At 39.3% G+C, this 21,892-nt stretch overlaps 1 protein-coding gene across 6 annotated transcripts in view; it reads right to left on the reverse strand.

Moving 5' to 3' along the window:
- Nucleotides 1-18,339: 18,339 nt before the first annotated feature.
- LOC131065652 (uncharacterized) overlaps nucleotides 18,340-21,892 on the reverse strand; it is a 71,501-nt gene continuing 67,948 nt past the window's right edge. For all 6 annotated transcript variants that reach the window (XR_009371904.1, XR_009111445.2, XR_009111444.2 and 3 more), the window contains exon 3: nucleotides 18,340-18,801. Coding sequence is in view for 3 of the 6 variants with exons in the window: in XM_058000235.2 (XP_057856218.1) it covers nucleotides 18,659-18,801 (143 nt within the window). In the remaining 3 variants the exon portion in view is untranslated. The remainder of the gene's footprint in view (nucleotides 18,802-21,892) is intronic.

A 21,892-nucleotide genomic window follows, 5' to 3' on the forward strand; every position in this document is an offset into this window, starting at 1 on the left:
TCGTTGGCAAATGTTGTGTGTGTATCTATGTGCAGAGATACGTGATTCTTGCCAGACCAATTGAGAGGATGGATACCTGCATAGTGTGTGTGCAAAAGGAAGGAACTAAAGTGGATCTACATTGGCATCGAGTGCTATTACCAGATCATTGTAATACCTGTTGATCTCTAATCACTTCAATAGTTGGAAAATCCCTTAACAGGGTAGCTTTAACCAGCTTGCTATAAATCCTTTAACAGGGTGACTCAAAGCCATTGAGTTCATAAAATCCTTTAACAAGGTAACCTCTAATAGGGTTTAACCCTTAACCGGGTATTCTAGCCATCCCTTAATCGAGTGATCTCTAACAGGATCGGTTCCTAACAGAACCTGTTGTAACAGTCTTTAACCGGACTAGGCTTCTAACATAGCAGACTTCTAAAGAGTTAAAAAACAGATTGTGGGTATTCATCCCCGCCGTGGTTTTTCCCAGTTGGGTTTCCACATGAAAAATATGTGTGTCATATGTGATGTGATGCTTTGTTGTTTCCTGTCAAGTGGTGAATCATGTTGATCTAGCAAGTTATTATATTTCCGAAGATAGATTATCTGTTTATGCATAAGGACAAAGTGGAAATGAGGGAGTAGGTTGTATGGAAAGCTAAGAAAATTGACCGGTTCATGTCTTTTACAGTTGCACTGTGCTTAACCGGTAGTAATCTGGTTTGGACTGGTATTAGGGATTGCCAGTAGTTTACAGTCTGCAATCAAACCGGTTCAGGAAAAATTTTGTGCCTGTACTGATTCACCCCCCTCTCGGTACCAGTTTGGTACTCACTGTTCATCATTGTGTTATCAATTGGTATCAGAGCCCCTCCAGGTCCTCTGTGTTGTAAGTTTAACCGCTTGAGGGAAAGATCCTATTGTAATGATGAAGAGGGAAGGTCCAAAATTCAACAAAGATAACTTTAAAATATGGAAGGACATAATGAAGATATACATCAAAAGCATGGGTGCTCAACGTTGGAGCTATATTGAGAATGTTTATGTGATCCCTACCGGTACTCTCACCGATGACCAAAAGAGAGAGATTCAGGAGAATGGGCAAGTCATGGAAGCCCTAATCAGTAGTTTATATGACATTGAGTTTATTGATGTCCAGGATAAAGAAAATCCAAAAGAAGTATGGGATACTCTTGAGAATATCTATGGCGGTGATGAGCATGTAAAACAAGCTAAGGAAGAAAGTGTTAGAGGGAAGTTTGAAGACATGTGGATGGTTGAAGGTGAGACCATTCAACACTATGGAATAAGAATCAAAACTGTTGTTGGAGATATCAAGAGTGCAGGTGGTAAAATGGAAGATTCCATTGTTGTTAGCAAAGTTTTGAGATCCTTATTACCGGTCTATGCAATAAGGGTTGCTGCTATTCAGGAGTTGAGGTCAATAGACAAGACTAAGGTGTCCCTAGACTCCATCATTGCAAAGTTGACAGCCTATGAGCTAAATATCTTTGATGGAAGTGTTCAGAAGACTGAATCAGCCTTTAGAGCATCTGTTGCACCATCTAGAAAAGACAAAGAAGCTAGTACCAGTGGCGAACCAAGACAGAGCAGAGAAATGGATGATGAGGAGATCCTGATGGAATTTGAAGCTCTTCTTGCCAAGAGACTTCCTAAGGGAACCGACAAATACAAAGGTAAGCTTCCTTTGAAATGCTTCTCTTGTAACCGGATAGGACACATCGCTATAAACTGTCCTAATGGTGACAACAAGGACAAACTGGAAAGGTTCAATAAATTCAAAGGAGGAAACCGAAGAAAATATTTTGTAGCAGTTGATGAAGGTGTCACAGATGAGGAATCAAAAGATGAAGAAAATGAAGATATTGTGTTTGTTGCAGTCAAGGAGGATGTGTCAGACAAAAAGGCTCGTGTCTCCCGCTTTGATAATTCTAATGAGTAGATTATCGATAGTGGTTGTTCTCACCATATGACTGGTGACCGGAGCAAGTTTATATCTCTGGAAGAGTATGATGGTGGGGTGGTTCATTTTGGTAATGATGCACCATGTATGGTCAAAGGCAAAGGGTCCATCTCTCTAAATGGAAAGAGCAGTGCTAACAATGTGTATTGAGTGGAAGATCTCAGACACAATCTATTGAGTGTTGCCCAGCTGAATGACAGTGGACTCACTCTGGAATTCAAAAATGGAGTGTGCAAAAGCAAAGGAAAGAATGGTGAACTGATGGCCATCGTTATGCAGACCAAAGGTAACTTATTTCAGTTGAATGCAAATATAAGTACATGTCTTATGGCTAAGTTTGATGATAGCAGGATATGGCATAGGAGACTTTGTCATGTAAACTTTGATAACATAGTAAAGGCCAGTAAGATCAAGGCAGTTAGAGGGCTGCCAATGCTGAGCAAACCGGAAAATCCTTTGTGCAGAGAATGTCAACTGGGAAAATGTCTTCCTCAACCTTCAAAGGTAAATCTTTCACTGCTAACAACTTACTTGATCTTGTGCATACTGATTTGTGTGGTCCTATGAAAACTAGGAGTGTGCAGGGAGATAGGTATTTTATGATTCTTACAGATGATTGCTCAAAAATGATGTGGGTCACATTCTTGAAGGACAAGTCTGAAGCCTTTGGAAAGTTCAAAGCTTTCAAAGCACTGGTAGAAAAGGAAAGTGGTAGAAGAATCAAATTCCTTAGAACTGGTCAAGGAGGGGAATTCACTTCCGGTGAATTCAACAAATATTGTGAAGAAAATGGCATTAAGAAGCAACTGTCTGCCCCCTAGACTCCACAGCAGAATAGCCTAGCAGAGAGAAACAACCGAACTGTGGTTGAAGCGGCTAGAACTATGTTGATCCAAGGAAAGGTCGCTCACACCTTTTGGAGAGAAGCGGTGAGCACTGCAGTCTACACAATGAACCGGGTACTCATCAAGAAAGGAAAGGATAAGACTCTTTATGAGTACTGGACTGGTAAGACACCAGTGGTAAGCTACTTCAGAGTGTTTGGTAGTAAATGTTATATCAAGAGGAGTGAACATTAGAGCAAGTTTGATGCTAAGTGTGATGAGGGAATATTCCTAGGGTATTCCAATAAGAGCAAAGCTCTCAAATGTTTCAACAATAGGACTCAGAGAATTGTTGAAAGAATCAATGTTAGGGTTGATGAAAACTCTGAGAAATCAGAGGAAACTGGCAGAGAGCATGTAGGAGATGAACCGATAGTAACCTTTTGGGAATTGGTTGCAAATCAGCCCAATACCAGCAATTATACTCTACACCGATAGATGCTGATGAAGATGAGGATGATGAAGAAAAGCAAGAGGAAGTTGTTAAGATTATACCTAGGTATGTCAAACTCAATCATGATCCAAAGCAGATCATAGGAGACAAAGATGCAGGAATTCTTACAAGAAGAAAGGTCAGAGAAAGCTCATGTATGATCTCTGAATTTGAGCCTAAATTATTCAAAGAGGCACATAAAGATGAAGACTGGATCAAGGCAATGGAGGAGGAACTTGACCAAATAGAGAAGAATGGTACATGGTCTCTGGTACCCAGACCGGAGCATAAAAATGTCATTGGAACCAAATAGGTCTTCAAAAATAAGCTGAATGAGGATGGCACAATGGTAAGGAACAAGGCCAGACTAGTGTGCAAAGGATATGCCCAAGAAGACGGAGAAGACTATGGAGAAACCTTTGCTCCAGTAGCAAGATTGGAAGGAGTTCGTATGCTTCTTGCATATGCAGCTTTTAAAGGATTCAAGGTATAACAAATGGATGTAAAATCTGCATTCCTGAATGGAATACTTGAAGAGGAGGTGTATATAGAGCAACCAGATGGGTTTGCCCTATTAGAAGACAATGACATGGTGTGTAGGCTAAATAAAGCCTTATATGGACTGAAGCAGGCACCAAGAGCATGGTATGAACGCTTACATTCCCATCTTGTGAAGATTGGATTTAAAAGAACAAGTGAAGATAACAATATCTACTTGAAATCAGAAGGAGATCAGATTCTGATCTGCGATGTATTTGTTGATGACATAATCTTTGGTGGAGATAACAAGATGAGTCATGACTTTGCTGATGAGATGAAAAAGGAGTTTGAAATGTCACTCATAGGGGAGATTAAGTTCTTCATTGGACTGCAGATTCTGCAAATGAAAAATGGAATCTTTATTACTCAATCCAAGTATGTCAAAGAGGTGTTGAAGACCTTTGGCATGGAAGAAAGTAAACCGGTTGGTACACCAATGGTGACTGGTTGTAAACTATCAAAAGAAGATGACTCAGCATTGGTAAATGAGAAGGAATACCGATCAATGATTGGTAAGTTGCATTATGTAGTGCATAGCAAACCGGACATTGCACATGCAGTGGGTATTACCGCTCAGTTTCAGCAATGCCCAAGAGAATCCCACTTGGTAGCAGTCAAGCGGATCCTTAGATATCTGAAGGGAACTATTGACTATAGGTTATGCTATCCATACAATAATGATTTCAACCTGAAAGTGTTCACAGATGCTGATTGGGCTGGTAATGTAGATGACCAGAAGAGCACAATCGGTGGTGCATTCTTTCTCGGTGGTAGACTGGTCTCATGGATGAGTAAAAAGAATAGATGTATCTCTCAATCTACAACAAAAGCGGAGTATGTTGCAACTTTTATGAACTGCATCCAGACTATTTGGATGAAGCATGTATTAAATGGTTTCAAAGTTCTTATATCTGAACCGCTAAGTATATTTTGTGACAATACAAGTGCAATTAACATTTCCAAGAATTCGGTTTTACATGCTAGAACCAAGCACTTTGAACTCAAGTATCATTTCTTGAGGGAAAAGGTTTAAAACAAAGAGGTGGTATTGGAACATGTGTCCAGTAAGGAGCAGTTAGCAGACATATTCACCAAGCCTCTACTGAAGGCTACTTTTGCCTATCTGAGAGGTGAGTTAGGGGTGTTGCCCATTCAAGAGGTAATCTAAAGGTTTGTGCTCCACATCAGTCAGATCTTACTTTTCTATATCTTTTCAGGATTGATGTGTTGAAGGATGCTACTCCTCAAGGGGAGCAGCATAGTGGAACAGGGAAGCTTGTGCCTCTACTTTGGCATTGTTGTCAAAGGGGGAGAAGATGTGAAGTGGAAAAGATATCTGCAGTATTAAGGAGAAGATGTGATGCAGAAAGAGAGATATCTTTGTATATTGCCATCAATGCCAAAGGTGGAGATTGTTGGCATATGTGCAGAATATGTTGACATGATGATATTGTGTTGTCATTGATGTCAAGATGCTGAAAGAGAACCGGTAATATGCTGAAGAGTGAACTGGTAACATGATGAAGAGTGAACATGATTATTGAAGTTAAGCAACTGACAAAGTGAACAGGTATGATGTTGTGAATCGGAACCGGTATGTCGGAACGAGAACTGGTATATGGAATGTTCTATATCTAGGGTTCATATGGCATAACTACCGGTTGGTAGTTTCAGCTTCAACGTTTCCGGTTGAAGTGTTTCGAGCCTGTGTGTTTCAACCAATGGCATTGTGTGATGAGTTAGCATTATAATGGAGATCAGATTGTGTTGCCACGATAGCCTAGTGCACGTGAAGGATCTTGCATGAAGGAGATTGATCCTATCTACCCCGAGAATGTGTGAAGTCTCTGCAAACGGTGGAGAACGCGTGATGGGTTATCACCTCCAAGAAGCGGCGGAGAACGAACGATGGAGAATGTCTAGAGATCTGTTCAAGACCGTTGTATTCAAATGCAAAGTGTTCAATGGTCAGGATTGAACCGACTAAATTTCCCAACCTAAGTGTTTAGGGTTTAGGGTTTATGCTACCAACCTATCTGTTTCCTATAATGTCAATGTGGTGTTTCATGCTGAGGTTGTTGGCAAATGTTGTGTGTGTATCTATGTGCAGAGATACGTGATTCTTGCCAGACCAGTTGAGATGATTGATACCTGCATAGTGTGTGTGCAGAAGGAAGGAACTAAAGCGGATCTACATTGGCATTGAGTGCTATTAACAAATCATAGTAATACCTGTTGTTCTCTAATCACTTCAACAGTTGGAAAATCCCTTAACAGGGTAGCTTTAACCAGCTTTCTGTAAATCTTTTAACAGGGTGACTCAAAGCCATTGAGTTCATAAAATCCTTTAACAAGGTAACCTCTAACAGGGTTTAACCCTTAACCGGGTATTCTAGCCATCCCTTAACCGGGTGATCTCTAATAGGTTTGGTTCCTAACAGAACCTGTTGTAACAGTCTTTAACCAGACTAGGCTTCTAACAGAGCGGACTTCTAAAGAGTTCAAAAACAGATTGTGGGTACTCATCCCCACCGTGGTTTTTCCCAGTTGGGTTTCCACGTGAAAAATATGTGTGTCATATGTGATGTGATGCTTTGTTATTTTATGTCAAGTGGTGAATCATGTTGATCTAGCAAGTTATTATATTTCTGAAGATAGATTATCTGTTTATGCATAAGGACAAAGTGGAAATGAGGGAGTAGGTTGTATGGAAAGTTAAGAAAATTGACCGGTTCATGTCTTTTATAGTTGCACTGTGTTTAACCGGTAGTAATTTGGTTTGGACCGGTATTAGGGATTGCCAGTAGTTTACAATCTGCAATCAAACCGGTTCAGGAAAACTTTTGGTCCTGTACTGATTCACCCCGCTCTCTCAGTACCAGTTTGGTACTCACTGTTCATCATTGTGTTATCAAGTTGTGCATTTGTGTGTTTGCCTTTTTGATATCCTCTCATATCTTATCGATTTGATTGCTTAGTGCTTGGGTTGTTAACCGGTACTCAAAGCTTGGTTTAAAAGGTAAAGTTTTTTAGGTACCACTGATTCACCCCCCCTCTCAGTGACACATTGTGTTCAACAATTGGTATCAGAGGGTAGGTTCCCGGTCGGATAAGCTTTCTCTAGCTTGGGTAGATTCTCGTCTTAGAACACAATGGCAAGAAATTAGTCATCCTCCTCTTCTAAAGCTCCCATGTTTGATGGAACCAACTATGCATTTTTGGTGCAGAAGAATGGAAACATATCTCTCCTCTCTAGGATTTGATGTTTGGATGTCTGTAAAGAATTCGTACATTGTCCCTAGTGTTCCACCCACTGACCCGAATGTTAAGGAGTATGAGAACAATGTAAAGGCTAAACATGCTATTATCAGTGGGTTGTCAGATAATGAGTTTGTCAAGGTCATGCACTGCTCATCCGCCAAGGAGACTTGGGATAAATTGCAAAGATTATTTGAAGGAGATGCCAAAGTCAAAGAGGCCAAACTGCAATCACTAAGAGGTTAGCTTGAAGTTTTGAAGATGAAAGATGAAGAAAAGATTGCAGACTACCTTCACAGAGTAGATGAAACTGTGAACACCATCAGAGGACTTGGAGAGGAAATTGTTGATGAAATTATTGTCAAAAAGGTACTTAGATCACTCACATCTAAGTATGATACTAAGGTCTCTGCTGTAGAGGAAGCCAAGGATCTGAAAACCTCCACAATGGATGAGTTATTTGGCTCCTTAACTACTTATGAGATGAGGACAATCAGAGAAGGATCTTCAAGGAAAGAGGTTGCTTTCAATTCCACCAAAAAGGGCAAGGAAGAGGTTGCTCATAAAGGATCCAGTGGAGACTTGGATGCAGAGGTAGCAAACTTTGTTAGAAAACTCAAGAGAGGATCCGGTAAGTATAAAGGAAAGCTGCCACTCAAATGTTTCAACTGTGGTAAAATAAGACACTTTGCTGCAAAATGTCCCTACAATGAAATCGGTGGAGATGAGAAAAGGAGCTCTAGCAGTCCTTTTGATAAAGACAAAGAGAAGAAAGTTTACCGGCAAGGAAGAAGAAGCTACCGGAAGCAGAACAACCTATATACCATTGAGGATGATGCCACAAATGAAGAGAGTGCATCAGAAGATGACTGCCATGAGGATGAAAGAGAAGTTAATCTCTTTATGGCATTAGATGAACCGGTTGTTGAAGATGAGGAAGATGAAGACATTGAAGTTGAAGTTGATCTAGAAGGTGAGCTCATAAGTGCTCTTGAGGAGTTAAGTAAGACAAGAAGAAAACTCAAGAAAGTCAAGCTTACTGCAGTAGAAGAACAAGATCTCTTGAACCAATCCCTAGATGAGTCCAATCAAGTTATTTCCGACTTGAAACTAAGTTGGAAGAACCCAAGAGGATATGTGAAGTTACATCCTCTGATTTGATGAAGAAGGAGAAGGTGCATCAAAACCTGGAAGAAGAAATTATAAAGCTCAGAAAGGAGCTTGAAAAGAGTAAGGATGAACTGAAAAATGAGGAGCAAATATGAGGGCAACACTGAAGCCTTGGACAAGATGAATAGCAAACAGAAGCAATCTAAAGATACAGGTGGCTTAGGATTTGAAGAAGGACAAAGTTCAAACAACAAAGACACATCCAGTAAGGAGATATAGTTCTCTTCTTCAAGTGAAGGTGAGGAGAAGAAAACATTCACAGTAGTCAAGGATACCAGTAAGAAGACCTATGCAGAAGCTACAAGAAATTGCCCTGCAAACCAGTATGCCCGATCAATGTACCTGAGACCACATTCAATGTACTGGAATACAAATCCTAGGAACAAAATAATGGTTGATCATGAAGGATTCACTAGAGTCAACAACTTGAAAGGAAGACCCCCGATGAGACAAATGTTTGCAGGATCAAGGCAACCAAACCGGTATGTATCAAACTTTCATGGCTATTGTTACCGGTGTAACAAATTTGGACATAGGATAACTGATTGTAGATTGATGAATAAGCCCACTGTGAGTTATGAAAGTGGAAACTCTTTTGTTGCACTCCAGGAAATGAATGTCATCTGTTATCAATGTAATGGATTGGGTCATAAGAGTTATGAGTGTAGGAGAAGTCAACCGGTTTCCTACGATAATTTTTCAAACTCATCATTTAATATGAATGTGAAGTGTTATAATTGTCATGAGTTTGGACATATTGCAAAGCATTGTAAGAACATGAAAATCAAGCAGAAGAGGACAGCTCCTGATCAGGAACCGATAGCCAAACCGGAGCATAAAATTGCAGTTGACAAGAAGAAGGAAACTCAACCAGTTGAGAAAGAAAAGAACAAAGCAAAATCAAGTCTGATTGTGAAGACTTCCCTACATGTAGAAAGAAGAAACTTGTGGGTTGTAGACAGTGGCTCTTCCAACCACATGACCAATGATAAGAAGAAATTTATCAAGCTTGAAAATTGGAATGGAGGCTTAATAAGATTTGGAGATATCTCCTCCATCAAAATAAAAGGCAAAGGTACTTTGAATATAGATGGCAAATTTAAGGCACACGACGTGTATTATGTAGAAGGTCTAAAACACAATTTCCTAAGAGTGAGTCAGATGTGTGATAAAGGATATAAGTTGACTTTTAACTCAACCGGTTGCTAGATAAGAAAAGAGAGTATCGGTCAGATTGTAGCAAAAGGTAAAAGGACAGATGGAAATGTATACAATTTGAAAGAATGTTTTGAATCCCAATGCATGTTGGGACAAGTGGATGAAATCTAGTTGTGGGACAAAAGATTAGGCCACATAAATTTTGATAATTTAGTTGTAGTAAGAAAAAAGGGCTGTGTGAGAAATATACCACCCATCATCAAACCGATAAGCACATTTTGTGATGAATGTGTGAAAGGAAAGCAGACTAAAGTGAGCTTCAAGACAAAAGAGCACAACACCTCAAGACCACTTGAACTTGTACATACAGATCTGTGTGGTCTAACTTGGACAAGAGCTCTTGTCGGTGAGAGATACTTTATGCTCTTCATTGATGACTACTCAAGAATGACATGGGTCACTTTCCTACAGGATAAATCACAAACATTTAATAGATTGAAGATCTTCGGGAAGATGGTAGAGAAGGAAAGTGGATGCAAGCTGAAATGCCTGAGATTCGACCGAGATGGAGACTTCACATCAAATGAGTTTGAAGATTAATGTGAGAGAGATGGAATTAGAAGACAATAGTCAACCCCCAGGACACCACAACAAAATGGTGTGGTAGAAACGAAGAACAAGACAGTCAAGGAGATGGCAAGAACCATGTTGAATGAGGCAAGTTTACCGGATTTGTATTGGAAGGAAGTGGTTCATACTGCAGCATATACTTTGAACCGGGTTCAATTGAGAACAAACAGTAGAATGACACCTTATGAGTTGTGGTATGATCGGAAACCATCAATCAAATACTTCAAAGTATTTGGAAGTAAATGTTTTATCAAGAGAGACTTGGATGGTTTAGGTAGTTTTGATTCCAGGAGTGATGAAGGGATCTTATTTGGTTACTCAACTCACAGTAAGGCCTACAAATGCTACAACAAAAGACTAAGAAGAGTCATTGAGAGTGCACATGTAAGAGTTGATGAGGATATGCATAAAGGAAGAGAAGCACAAGTGAACCGGTATGATGATTCTGGTGATGAAGGTGAAGAAGCTCAGTCAGACAATGAACCGAAAGAAGCATCCAATAAGGTCCCTAACCGGTATGCGCAGAAAAACCACCCGAAAGAGCAGATTGTAGGAAATAAGAGTGATGGTGTGCAGACTAGAAGAAGACTTGTCCGGAATGATGAACAAGTCAATTTCTGCCTCATGACTGAAATGGAACCTAAGACATTCAATAAGGCCAACAAAAGTCAAAAATGGATGGATGCAATGGAAGAAGAGTTGCAACAGATTGAGAAGAACAAGACTTGGGAATTAGTCCCTAGACCTGCATACAAGAACATCATTGGCACCAAATGGGTCTACCAGAACAAGATGAATGAAGAAGGTGAAATTGTTAGGCATAAAGCTAGACTTGTGTGCAAGGGTTACTCTCAACTAGAGGGCATTGATTTTGAATAAACATTTGCACCAGTAGCTAGACTAGAAGCAATTAGGATGTTTCTAGCTTTTTCAACCTACAAGGGTTATAAGGTATATCAAATGGATGTAAAATATGTCCTCCTCAATGGAAGTTTAGAAGAAGAAGTGTATATGGAGCAATTGGAAGGGTTTATGTTACATGATGATGAAACCTTTGTGTGCCGGTTGAAGAAGGCCTTGTATGGGTTGAAGAAGGCCTTGTATTCAAGACTGGATAAGTACCTAAAGGAGGAGGGGTTCAAAAAGGGAAGTGCTGACAACAACTTATACATCAAAGCAGATGGAAATCATATCATAATTGTGGTGGTGTATGTAGATGACATCATTTTTTAGAGGCAACAAGGATACTCTTTGTAGAGATTTTGTTGATTAGATGCAGTCAGAATTTGAAATGTCAATGCTTGGAGAGTTAACATATTTTCTTGGTTTGCAGATATCATAGCTAGATAAAGGAATTTTCATCTCACAAACCAAGTATGCAAAGGATATGCTAAAAAAGTTTCAAATGGAGGACTGCAAACCGGTGAGTATCCCCATGGTGACCGGATGCAAACTTGGCAAGAATGATGAGTCATTGGTAGTGGATCAGACCTTGTATAGATCCATGATTGGCAGTTTATAGTATCTTACTGCTTCTAGATCAGATATAGTGTAGGCAGTGTGTATGGTGGCTAGATTTTAAGCAGTCACATATGAATGCAGTCGATAGAATTTTTAGGTGCCTACAAGGGACACTCAATTATGGATTATGGTACCCTAAACAAGGGGAATTTACCTTGGAAGCATACACAGATGCTGATTGGCCAGGCTGCATTGATGACCGGAAGAGCACAAGTGATGGTGCATTCTTCCTAGGTGACAGGTTGGTCTCGAGGCATAGCAAGAAGCTGGATTCAGTCTCCCTATCAACTACTGAAGCAAAATACATTGTTGTTGCCACATGCTTCTCTCAGGTGCTTTGGATGAAGCAGACCCTCAAGGACATACAGGTGGACATTTCTGATCCTATTCCTATCTGGTGTGATAACTCAAGTGCCATCAACATATCAAAGAACCCGGTGATGCATTCAAGGACAAAGCATATAGCCATCAAGTATCATTTTCTCAGAGAGAAAGTTGAAGGACAAGAGGTCATGGTGGAATATGTCCCCACCAGTGAACAAGTGGCATATATCTTCACCAAACCATTACCAGTAAGCACTTTTGAGTATTTGAGACATAAGTTGGGAGTTGTGTACAGACTTGCAGTTGAGTTGACATCCATGCCAAAGGGGGAGATTGTTGGCATTAGGTTGTCATTGATGTCAACTGGTATGAAATGGTCACCGATGAGTAAGTAGTGGTGACCGGTATGGGTGAAGTAAGTAGTGATGTCAACCGATATGAAGGATGGAGTGTGTAAGTAGACAAAAAGGGTATGTTACCAGTACACATGAAGTGCAACATCTATCGATAAGTAGGACCACTGGTAAGCAAGAAAAGGATAACAGGGATGTGATCACCGGATACAAAGAGAAGTATAATGCAACCGATAAAGGGACTTAGTGGATGGACCAATATGTTTGATGGTAGATCAACTTGATCCACCGATAGAGAAGAGGTTAACAGGTATGAAGGTCCACCAGTGAGGATAGGTTATATTGGCAAGGTGAGTTGAACCGGTAGTGTGTCTTAGTCAGTAAATGATGCCAAATTGACATAGCAATTTAAAAATGATACCAAACTAACATAACAGTCTGAAGATGATGCCAAACTGACATAACAGACCGAACAGAGGTGGATGTCGACAAGGATGATAGGTGGACACCAAGTGGTGAGCACACAAAGGTCGGTGAAGTGTTCATCGACTTGGTGGTTGACGAGTAGGTCGACATTAATGGAGAACCCAAAAATCATGGGACGATGGCAAGATGTTGCGGCTCGAGGGAGACTGAGTGGCAAGGTGATTGAACCGATCTTGCAGGAAGATCTGATCCTTGTGCTCGTTGGCTGATGGAAACAGCTGAGCCATTGATGGTGATTCATAGAGCAACGCCAAAAAGCATGTTGCAGACATCCAAAAATAGAAAACGCACATTAGAAGGCAAGGAGATGGCGGTGCTGATTGATGTGATGCAGATCTTCGTTCGAGGAGATGAGATCCGATCGGATTTGATGCGGATTCAATGCATGGTAGAAAACCCTAGCCCGCCACCGTTTGAATGTTGCTTATGGCGGGAACCTTCAGATATAAATATGTGGATTGAAGACTGAAGTGATTGATGTTGGATGTGAGTTGTGAGAGAAAAGAGAGCTTGAGCAAGAAGAGAGACAATTTGTTTGAGATTTCTTTTACAGAGAGTCAAAGTGTGGAGTTAGCAAACAAAACCGATAAGAGATCTTTACCAGTAGTGACAGAGTAACCGGTGAACTATTATAGTCTTAACAATCAAGTGTACCGATAGGGATCAAACAGTTAGGAAGGCATCCAGGAGTGATACGATGCAGGATGAAGATTAGAAGAAGAGAAGAAAGGCAAAGAGTAACTGGTAAGTGATCAGAGAGCAATCTGATAACCGATAGTGGAAGAACTGGTGAAACAGAGGAGGTTGGTAACCGACAAACATTAGTTGATCAAGTGTTGCAAAACTCATTTGCAACAAGGTGCTATCATTGCTTTAAGTTGTATTTCATTGTATTACACCAAGTTGGTGCTTGGTTCAGGGGTTGGTGCCCTAAATCAGTAGGGGTTGGTGCTTCTTGGGTTGGCACCCTAAATCATTGTAATCCATTGTTTTATTGTGAGGCTAGATTGGAGCAGTAGACTCCAGCAACATCTCTCACCGAGGTTTTTCCCATACTGGGTTTTCCTCATATATTTGGTGTTGTGAGTTGTGCATTTGTGTGTTTGCCTTTTTGATATCCTCTCATATCTTACCGGTTTGATTGCTTAGTGCTTAGATTGTTAATCGATACTCAAAGCTTGGTTTAAAAGGTAAAGATTTTTAGGTACCACTGATTCACCCCCCTCTCAGCGGCACATTGTGTTCAACATAAAGATGTCAAAACTACAAATGCTTTTACATCACCTTGGTCTTCTAGCTGCAAGAGCAAATTAACACGCTCCCAGGAAGATTCAAGCCCTACAAACAACTTCTTGCTCTCGAAAACAACAACCAAGTCTCTAGCTCAGCTCAGATACAATCTTCGCTGACAATAACTGAAGTTCACAAGTTTCCTCTAAACAAAATAGGAGGGATTGGTTTGCAAAACCATTAAAATCCACTCTCTATAGAAAACTAAACTTCAAGTTTAGAAGAGCATCAAGCTCTCTGATTACAAAAATGTGGCTTAAGTTCATAATGGCAGCAAGCTCTTCAAAAACTCTTTCAAAACCCCTTTATCCTAATCCTTGATAACAAGATCTCTCCTTAACCTCTATAGGATTGATTATGCCTTGTTCGTTGATCCCAAGGCCTTTTCCGTTGTATCCCATCTTAGTTAACAATTTCATACCAATGCCCTTCATATGTCTTTGAAAACCTACAAAAATAGAGTTCTGATCATTTTTCATCTACTCCTGATCTAATGCAGAAAATGCCTCCAGGTAACCACCTTGGTTATCGGGCACATCGATAGATTTTAGATACTCCAAATGCTAACAAAAAGAACACTCTTCAGCATTTCCATGACTTGAACCATAATTGGCCCATTTGTCATGACCACAAGCCAATCCCATGTTAGGACTCTTTCAAGTGTATTTTGTTGCAGATGATGCTTCCAAGCTATCATTTTGAGTGAGAGGGGAGTATGAGGAATCATCCTCCGAATGCAGATGAAATGCACATATGCCAACATTCTCAGATGTGGGAGGACTTCTCACTTTATGCTCTTCCATGACCTTTTGCAACATCTCTTGCAACCTTTGCTTCTCATTGTTTGCTTCTTCAAACAACCCTCTGAGCTCAACATTCTTTGACTGAATGCGTTGGTTGACTTTTTCAAGCTCTTGAAGCCTTTCAGACTTATCCTAATGGTCCTGATAGAGTTCTTCAATCATTCTTTTCATTGAAAAGAAGTCATCCACCATGGATGCATACAACATCACCTTATAAGATTCTCCTTTCTCCGATGCCATCTTTGTTTTAAAATGTTCACCCATCAAGCTTGACATTAAAAACCAACAAACTGTCAAACTAATTAAACTGGCAAACTAACTAACATTCACTTATGAAAAACTTGCCAAACTGGCACTGATACCACTTGATCTGATTGTTAGGATCTATGACGTTTATTTTGCTTAAGTGAATGCTCTTAAATGTGAATGAAATTCAATGCCTTAATTTAAAGTTCTTAAATAGACATTAAAGAATTAGAGCAACATAAGTAATAAGATAGAAGAGAGGACAAGATTTGATAACGAAGTTCACCACTCAGGGCTACGTCTCCGGATTCGCTTAAAATAGCATGATCAATACCATTAAAGATGTCAAAACTACAAATGCTTTTACATCACCTTGGTCTTCTAGCTTGATGGGTGAACATTTTAAAACAAAGATGACATTGGAGAAAGGAGAATCCTCTAAGGTGATGTTGTCTGCATCCATGGTGGATGACTTCTTTTCAATGAAAAGAATGATTGAAGAACTCTACCAAGACCATCAGGATAAGTTTGAAAGGCTTCAAGAGCTTGAAGAAGCCAACCAATGCATTCAGTCGAAGAATACTAAGCTCAGAGGGTTGTTTGAAGAAACGCATACAACTAAGCCTAGATGACAAGAAGTATTCACAATTTTGAAGAACAACTAGCTTAGAGACTCAACAAACAGGGGGTAAGAAAGTGGGGCCCGACCCCAAATCCATGAGTCTGGAGGCCGACCCCAAATCCCAGATAAACTCCCCCTCCCCGACCCTCAGGTTTGATAAGATGATGGTGGTGGAGGAAGTGAGCAACATAAAGGAGGAAGAGGACAACAACTTGGTCGAGTTGGGTAAGAAAGTGGAGGGTTTGTTTGATAATTTGCAGGAAATCACCAACAAAATGGAGGCCATGGAAAACAAGCTGCAGGACATCTCCAGGTTTGCTTTGAACGTTATGCATTGCTCGGTGACCACTTTGTGTCTTCTATAGGAAAATACTACTAAAGGCAAAGGCAAGGAGGACGATGACTACAGGGCCCTCTTCAAATTCCTCACCAAGGAATGGGCTAGGAAGCTCCTCCCCAAGAGAAGCCATGGAAAAAAGAATTAGTTCGCTCCTATGTCTCGAACCTCTGGTTTTTTGCTCGGCCCTAGTAGCCTCTGAGCTTACAATTTTTATTTTTGTTTATGTTTGAACGTATCTACCTATTGCCTTGCGTGACAAATGTTTAAAATGTTTATTAAGACTTTTATATATCTGGTGAACATGTGTAAAATGATAATTGTTTTTGATAGAGGAAATTTGAGGGGGCTGTAATTTTGCTGCTGCTCTGCTGACAGTTGGCTTGCCAGTGTTTCTTAGTCTGTACCTGGGTCAGCCCCCTTGTTTTGGTTGCTTTTAATATAAAAAACAAACAGGGGGTAAACATATATAAAACTAGAGATTATCAAATAACTATATAGAAGAACAATGCAATCAACCCATTAAGCAAAACTGTTTGCACTTGGAATTGTCATTTTAAGCTTCTCCAATGCTGAGTTTCTCACCCACGCTCCCATGCCAAAGCTTTTTCCAAAATGAATAGTAGGATTTGGTTTTCAGGCTTAAAAATATCAGCCTCAAGTGGGAAGAACAATGGGCTCTTTCTTCTGGGTGAAACACTTCATCCATGCTTTCAAATAAGGATTTGACTGTTGTAACCGTGCGATTTGATAAGGCATACATGAGATTGAAATATATAATGTCCTAAATGCAATTCCTTACGTTAAGTTTAGTATATACCTAGTCCAGGTCTAGAAAAAGCATGTTGGTCGACATCAAAAAAGGGCTATCCAGACGTATGCTTCCCACTAATCTCTATTACCAAATTGAACCATCTAGGTTATATAAGACAACTAAAACGGGTAACTTCTGAAGTCCTGGTTTGTCATTTTGATTAATGAACTACCTCCACAGGCATCAACTTATTTGCTATATCATTAGCCTGGAATGCAAAATGAGTTATTTCTTTGGTCATATATGCAAATCTTATTAATAGTTTTTCTCCAAGTCATGGTTGAAGTTGAGACACAATCATAAAACCTGTCTATGGTATTATCCTTCTAAAGGTCTGCAAGACTCCGTTGGATAAGCATGTGTTTTAAATAAGAAAACAGAAATGAATGGTAAAAACATATAATATTGCTTCATTGTGTGCGTTGGACTTCAGTTCTTTTGGCCTGTGGCAGCCGTATTATAAATTGATAGTTCCTTTCTTTTATTATACGTGACATATCCATTAATTTTTCATATGCCACAAATCTCCTCAATTGTATTTGTGGTCTCTAGAATTGAAAAATGAGTTACACCATTTATCTGATTATAAATTTAACATTGAATACCTTATCCCGTACCCAAATAGCTATTTTCAAATTTCATTCAAATACTAATGCGTGGATGGATAAAAAATACTAAACACATCTTAAAAAGAAGAATGTATACAAACTTCATGAAATATTATCACCATTCCTCTCACCTTCTCGAACCTATCATCCACGAAGAATGTAAGACGAGAACATTTAGGGATTGATATAATTTACACCAAACCTTTTCATCCACTTACACCTCTCTTTTTTATGTTTTTCCTGTTCAACCCAAAAATGATACCTATAAAACCTGTATCACTAGGTAACCAGGGACGACAATGTTTTATTAAAAAAAAAATTCACAAATGTTTTCTTCAGTTTTCATTTGCATTAATCAGGGACAATGTAGGTACTTGTATTTCAAAATCATGTTCTTTTGCAAATATGTTTCACTTTTTGACTCACAAAATTTTTATTTTGGAACACTCCTCATGTTTCATCAATTTTAAAATAAGTATTTATAAATTCAATTGTAAACTCTTTGTCAAATTTATAAAATATTTTATATCACAATCGACGTAACCATTGCACCTCCTGTTAGTGCAAGTGCTAGTGATCATGTGTAACTCTCCTATCCTATTCACTTTTGATAAAAGAATTACAGTGTTTCAAATTTGTCGTCAACTTCAATAATCAATTAAAGCTCTGTGTTTCAAGGCAACAAACCTGTTGTGTCTGACTATAAATACAGATCCAGCATCTCTGGACTAAGTCTGAACAGAATCGTACAATCTAAACATAAATTATTAGCAAGACAACATCATCATAATAATAATAATAATATTCCACCACATAGATGATTTACTCGTATTCTCATAACAAAATTTTAAATACACCATAGACAAGCACCAAATAGTGCCATACAAAAGACCAAATTAAAATGTCACCAAATTGCCATTATAGATGAAAGAAAGCAAAGAAACCCATAGAATGGCAAAAGTTATGCCCCACTATGTTGTGGATTGGGCTCATTCTATATTCATGACTGTCAATGCTATTGCTTTAAGAAAAGAAAAGATGAATGCTGCAGTCCTATTTGTTTAGCCTACTTTAGAGGGGACTATTATATACAGGAATAGTTTTCATGGACGAATACATTTACAATAGAATACTATAAAATATAATTCTGTTATGGTCTTAAAGAATGAATCGAAATATTTACAGGACTAACAAATCAAATCAGATGCCATGACCTTACATTTTAAAGAGCTTTGTGATCCGATCAAATGTGTGGAAATCAGTGGATTTAACATCATAATTCTCTGAACATTCAAGTCCTATGTCATTATTTTCACTGCTGCAGCTTTGCCATTCACTACAGCGTTGCCATTCACTGCCTGAAAATTTGAACAAATGTTAAGATTGATGAATGGAAGAAGATAAAAATTAGATGTATTTTTTTAAATATTAACTAAATTCTTGACTAAAATAAATTATAGTGAATAGTATAGCTAGTTTAAGATACAGAAGGATATGGCATTTTAAGGAACAACAAGTTTATGTTTCAATCCCACAACATCATATAAAAAGAGATTTAAAATCTATAAGAATTCAATTACAGTAGAGGCAGTTTGAGGGAGCCATGGGCATAGGCATCTTATTTGTAACTACTTAGAAAGAGATAAATTTTTTAAAAGCCTAAAGTTTAATCAAATTTAATAACAGGAAATTCCTCCCTGTAAAGAAGCTATGATGGTTAGTTTCTTCCTGGAGTGGCATGCTTGTATGAAACCCTTCATGCGGTAAACTCAGACACAGAAAATGGTCTATTAAAAAAATTTAAATACAATGATTTGCACATAAAAATAATTTATAATACAATTTAATAGAAAACGTATAAATCTTACTCAAAACTACCAAATAAATCTAAACTTAATTGTTAAACAATATATTTATTATCTAAAACCAGTTCCAAAGCCTCTCTGATTCTAATGCAGTCATTGAAAACATCAATTTCCTATTGTTAATGACTTACAATACTTTTTATATCATCAAAATATATTTTATATGATATACATCAAATACTTTTGATTAGATAAACATTTTCTCTTGGAGCTAAAAATTGAAAGAGGTTTTGAAAGGACCCTGAAACCTTGTATATCAAGATAAGGCAACAACATGATACTAGAGCTATTACAGATGTAATTGGTAAAATTCAATGTATTTACTAATGATCAAAGCGATCATTAAATAGAGTTACAAGACACGATGTTTCTAATAAGAAACGATCGACGGAATTAGAAAGAAACTAATTATACAAGATTTACAATATATTGACCATTAAACATAATAGAAACAAATATACTGAAGATATTATTCTAATACCCTCCTGAAATGGTCAATCTATCTACTACACCAAGCAGCCCCCTAAACTTAACAAACTTATCTAGAAATAGGGACTTGGTGAGGATATCTGCAATTTGGTCCTCTGTAGGAACATATTGTAAATCAATGGATCCATCTTCAACCAGCTTGCGAATAAAGTGACAATGAAGCTCAACATGCTTGGTTCTCTCATGGAAGACTGGATTCTTTGCGAATTTCAACACCCCTTGATTGTCACGGAAGAGGGCTATAGGACCGGCTTGAGACAGTTGGATGTTTGAAAGCATCCGTCGAAGCCAAACTGCCTCACAAGTTGCTTTGACAATTCCTCGATATTCAGCTTCAATCGAGGAAAAAGCTACGACCTGCTGCTTCTTTCTAGTCCAAGTGATAGCACCTGTGCCCAAACTGAAGACGTATCCGGATGTAGACTTTCTGTCATCAACAGAGCCCGCCCAATCCGCATATGTGAAACCAATGAGTCCAGGATCTTTGATCTATCCATAAAGGATACCAAAGTCTAAAGTGGCCTTCACATAGCATAGGATTCGCCTCGCTGCAGCCCAGTGTTCTGATGTAGGGGCTGTCATGAAGCAGGATATGTAGCTCACTGCGTAGCTCGAATCAGGTCTAGTGGAGGCGAGATAGATTAAACTACCCACTAGTTGCCTGAAGTCGGATTCATTATCAACAGAAGAACCGGATCTGGCCGACAACTTCAGGCCTCTCTCCAGAGGTGTAGATGCAGGTTTGTAGTCTTGCATTCAGAACTTGTCTAGCAGAGCCCTGGCATATTTGGACTGAGAAATGAAGATGCCATGAGACTGCTACCAAACCTCAACACCTAGGCAATAGTGTAGAAGGCCAAGGTCAGTCATGTCAAAAGACTGGCATAAATTATGCTTGATTCCTTGAACCAAATCTCCGAGCTGCCAGTGATGATCAAATCATCAACATAAATAACCAAAATGATGATATCATTGCCAGCAGTCATGACATACAAATTAGGGTCAGAAGGACTCCTCTGGAAACCCTGATTTGTGAGGTACTTATCAATCTTTATGTACCATGCCCGAGGAGTGCTTTCACTAGTTTGAGCACCTGGTGTTCTTTTCTGGCAACCTTGAATCCAGGAGGTTGCGTCATCTAGACCTCTTCCTGTAACTCACCATTCAGGAAGGTACTCTTGACGTCCATCTGATGGACCTTCCAGCCATACTGAGTTGCCATGGCTAGGACTAATCTGATGGTGCTCATCTTTGTAGTTGGAGCAAAGGTTTCCTCGTAATTAATACCTTCACGTTGAGAGAAGCCTTTGGCAACAAGACAAGCTTTGTACTTATCTAAAGTACCATCAGCCTTGTATTTGACTTTATAGACCCATTTGCACCCAATGGGTTTCTTGCCTGGAGGAAGATCTGACAGAACCCAAGTGTTATATTTTAGCAAGCTCTGGTGCTTAGTTGCCATAGCTTGTTCCCACTCAGGTATCCCTTTCACCTCTGTGTATGTTTGAGGTTCATACACACTGTGAATGTTGGCCATGAGAGGAAAATTAACATAATCAGGTTGCTTGCTCTTTTTTCGAGCAGTTCTACCATCGATGAGCTCATCATCATGAAGATCAGCAAGTGTCTTAGCCCACCATTTAGGCTGAAGAGTAGAAGTGCCAACATCAGATGCAGGAGGTGCAATAGGATCAGGTTCATCTAACAGAAGATTGGATGAATCTTGTGGAAAATCAAGTGGTGCAACTGCATGTCTAGGTGATCTTGCAGGTGAAGGAACTGGTGAAGGTGCAGGAGTTGGAACAGCTGGAACCCTCCCATCAAGTGGACCTAATGGAAGATGAACACCCAAGTTTGAAGCCTTCAAAGGCGGATCCTCTAAATCCACAACTGGAGGAGAGAGCTGAAATGGCCCTCGACCCTCACCAAAAACCACGTCCTCACTGAAGATGACACGATCTGTCTCAATATCAACCAGACGGTAGACTTTGTGATTATCACTGTAGCCAGTGTGCATGCGTTTCTGACTCTTGGCATCCAACTTGGTGCGTTTTGCATCATGGATCCAAACAAAGGCAGTGGAGCCAAAAACCTT

The sequence above is a fragment of the Cryptomeria japonica genome, chromosome 3 (assembly GCF_030272615.1).
Source record: "Cryptomeria japonica chromosome 3, Sugi_1.0, whole genome shotgun sequence".
Lineage (NCBI taxonomy): Eukaryota > Viridiplantae > Streptophyta > Pinopsida > Cupressales > Cupressaceae > Cryptomeria > Cryptomeria japonica.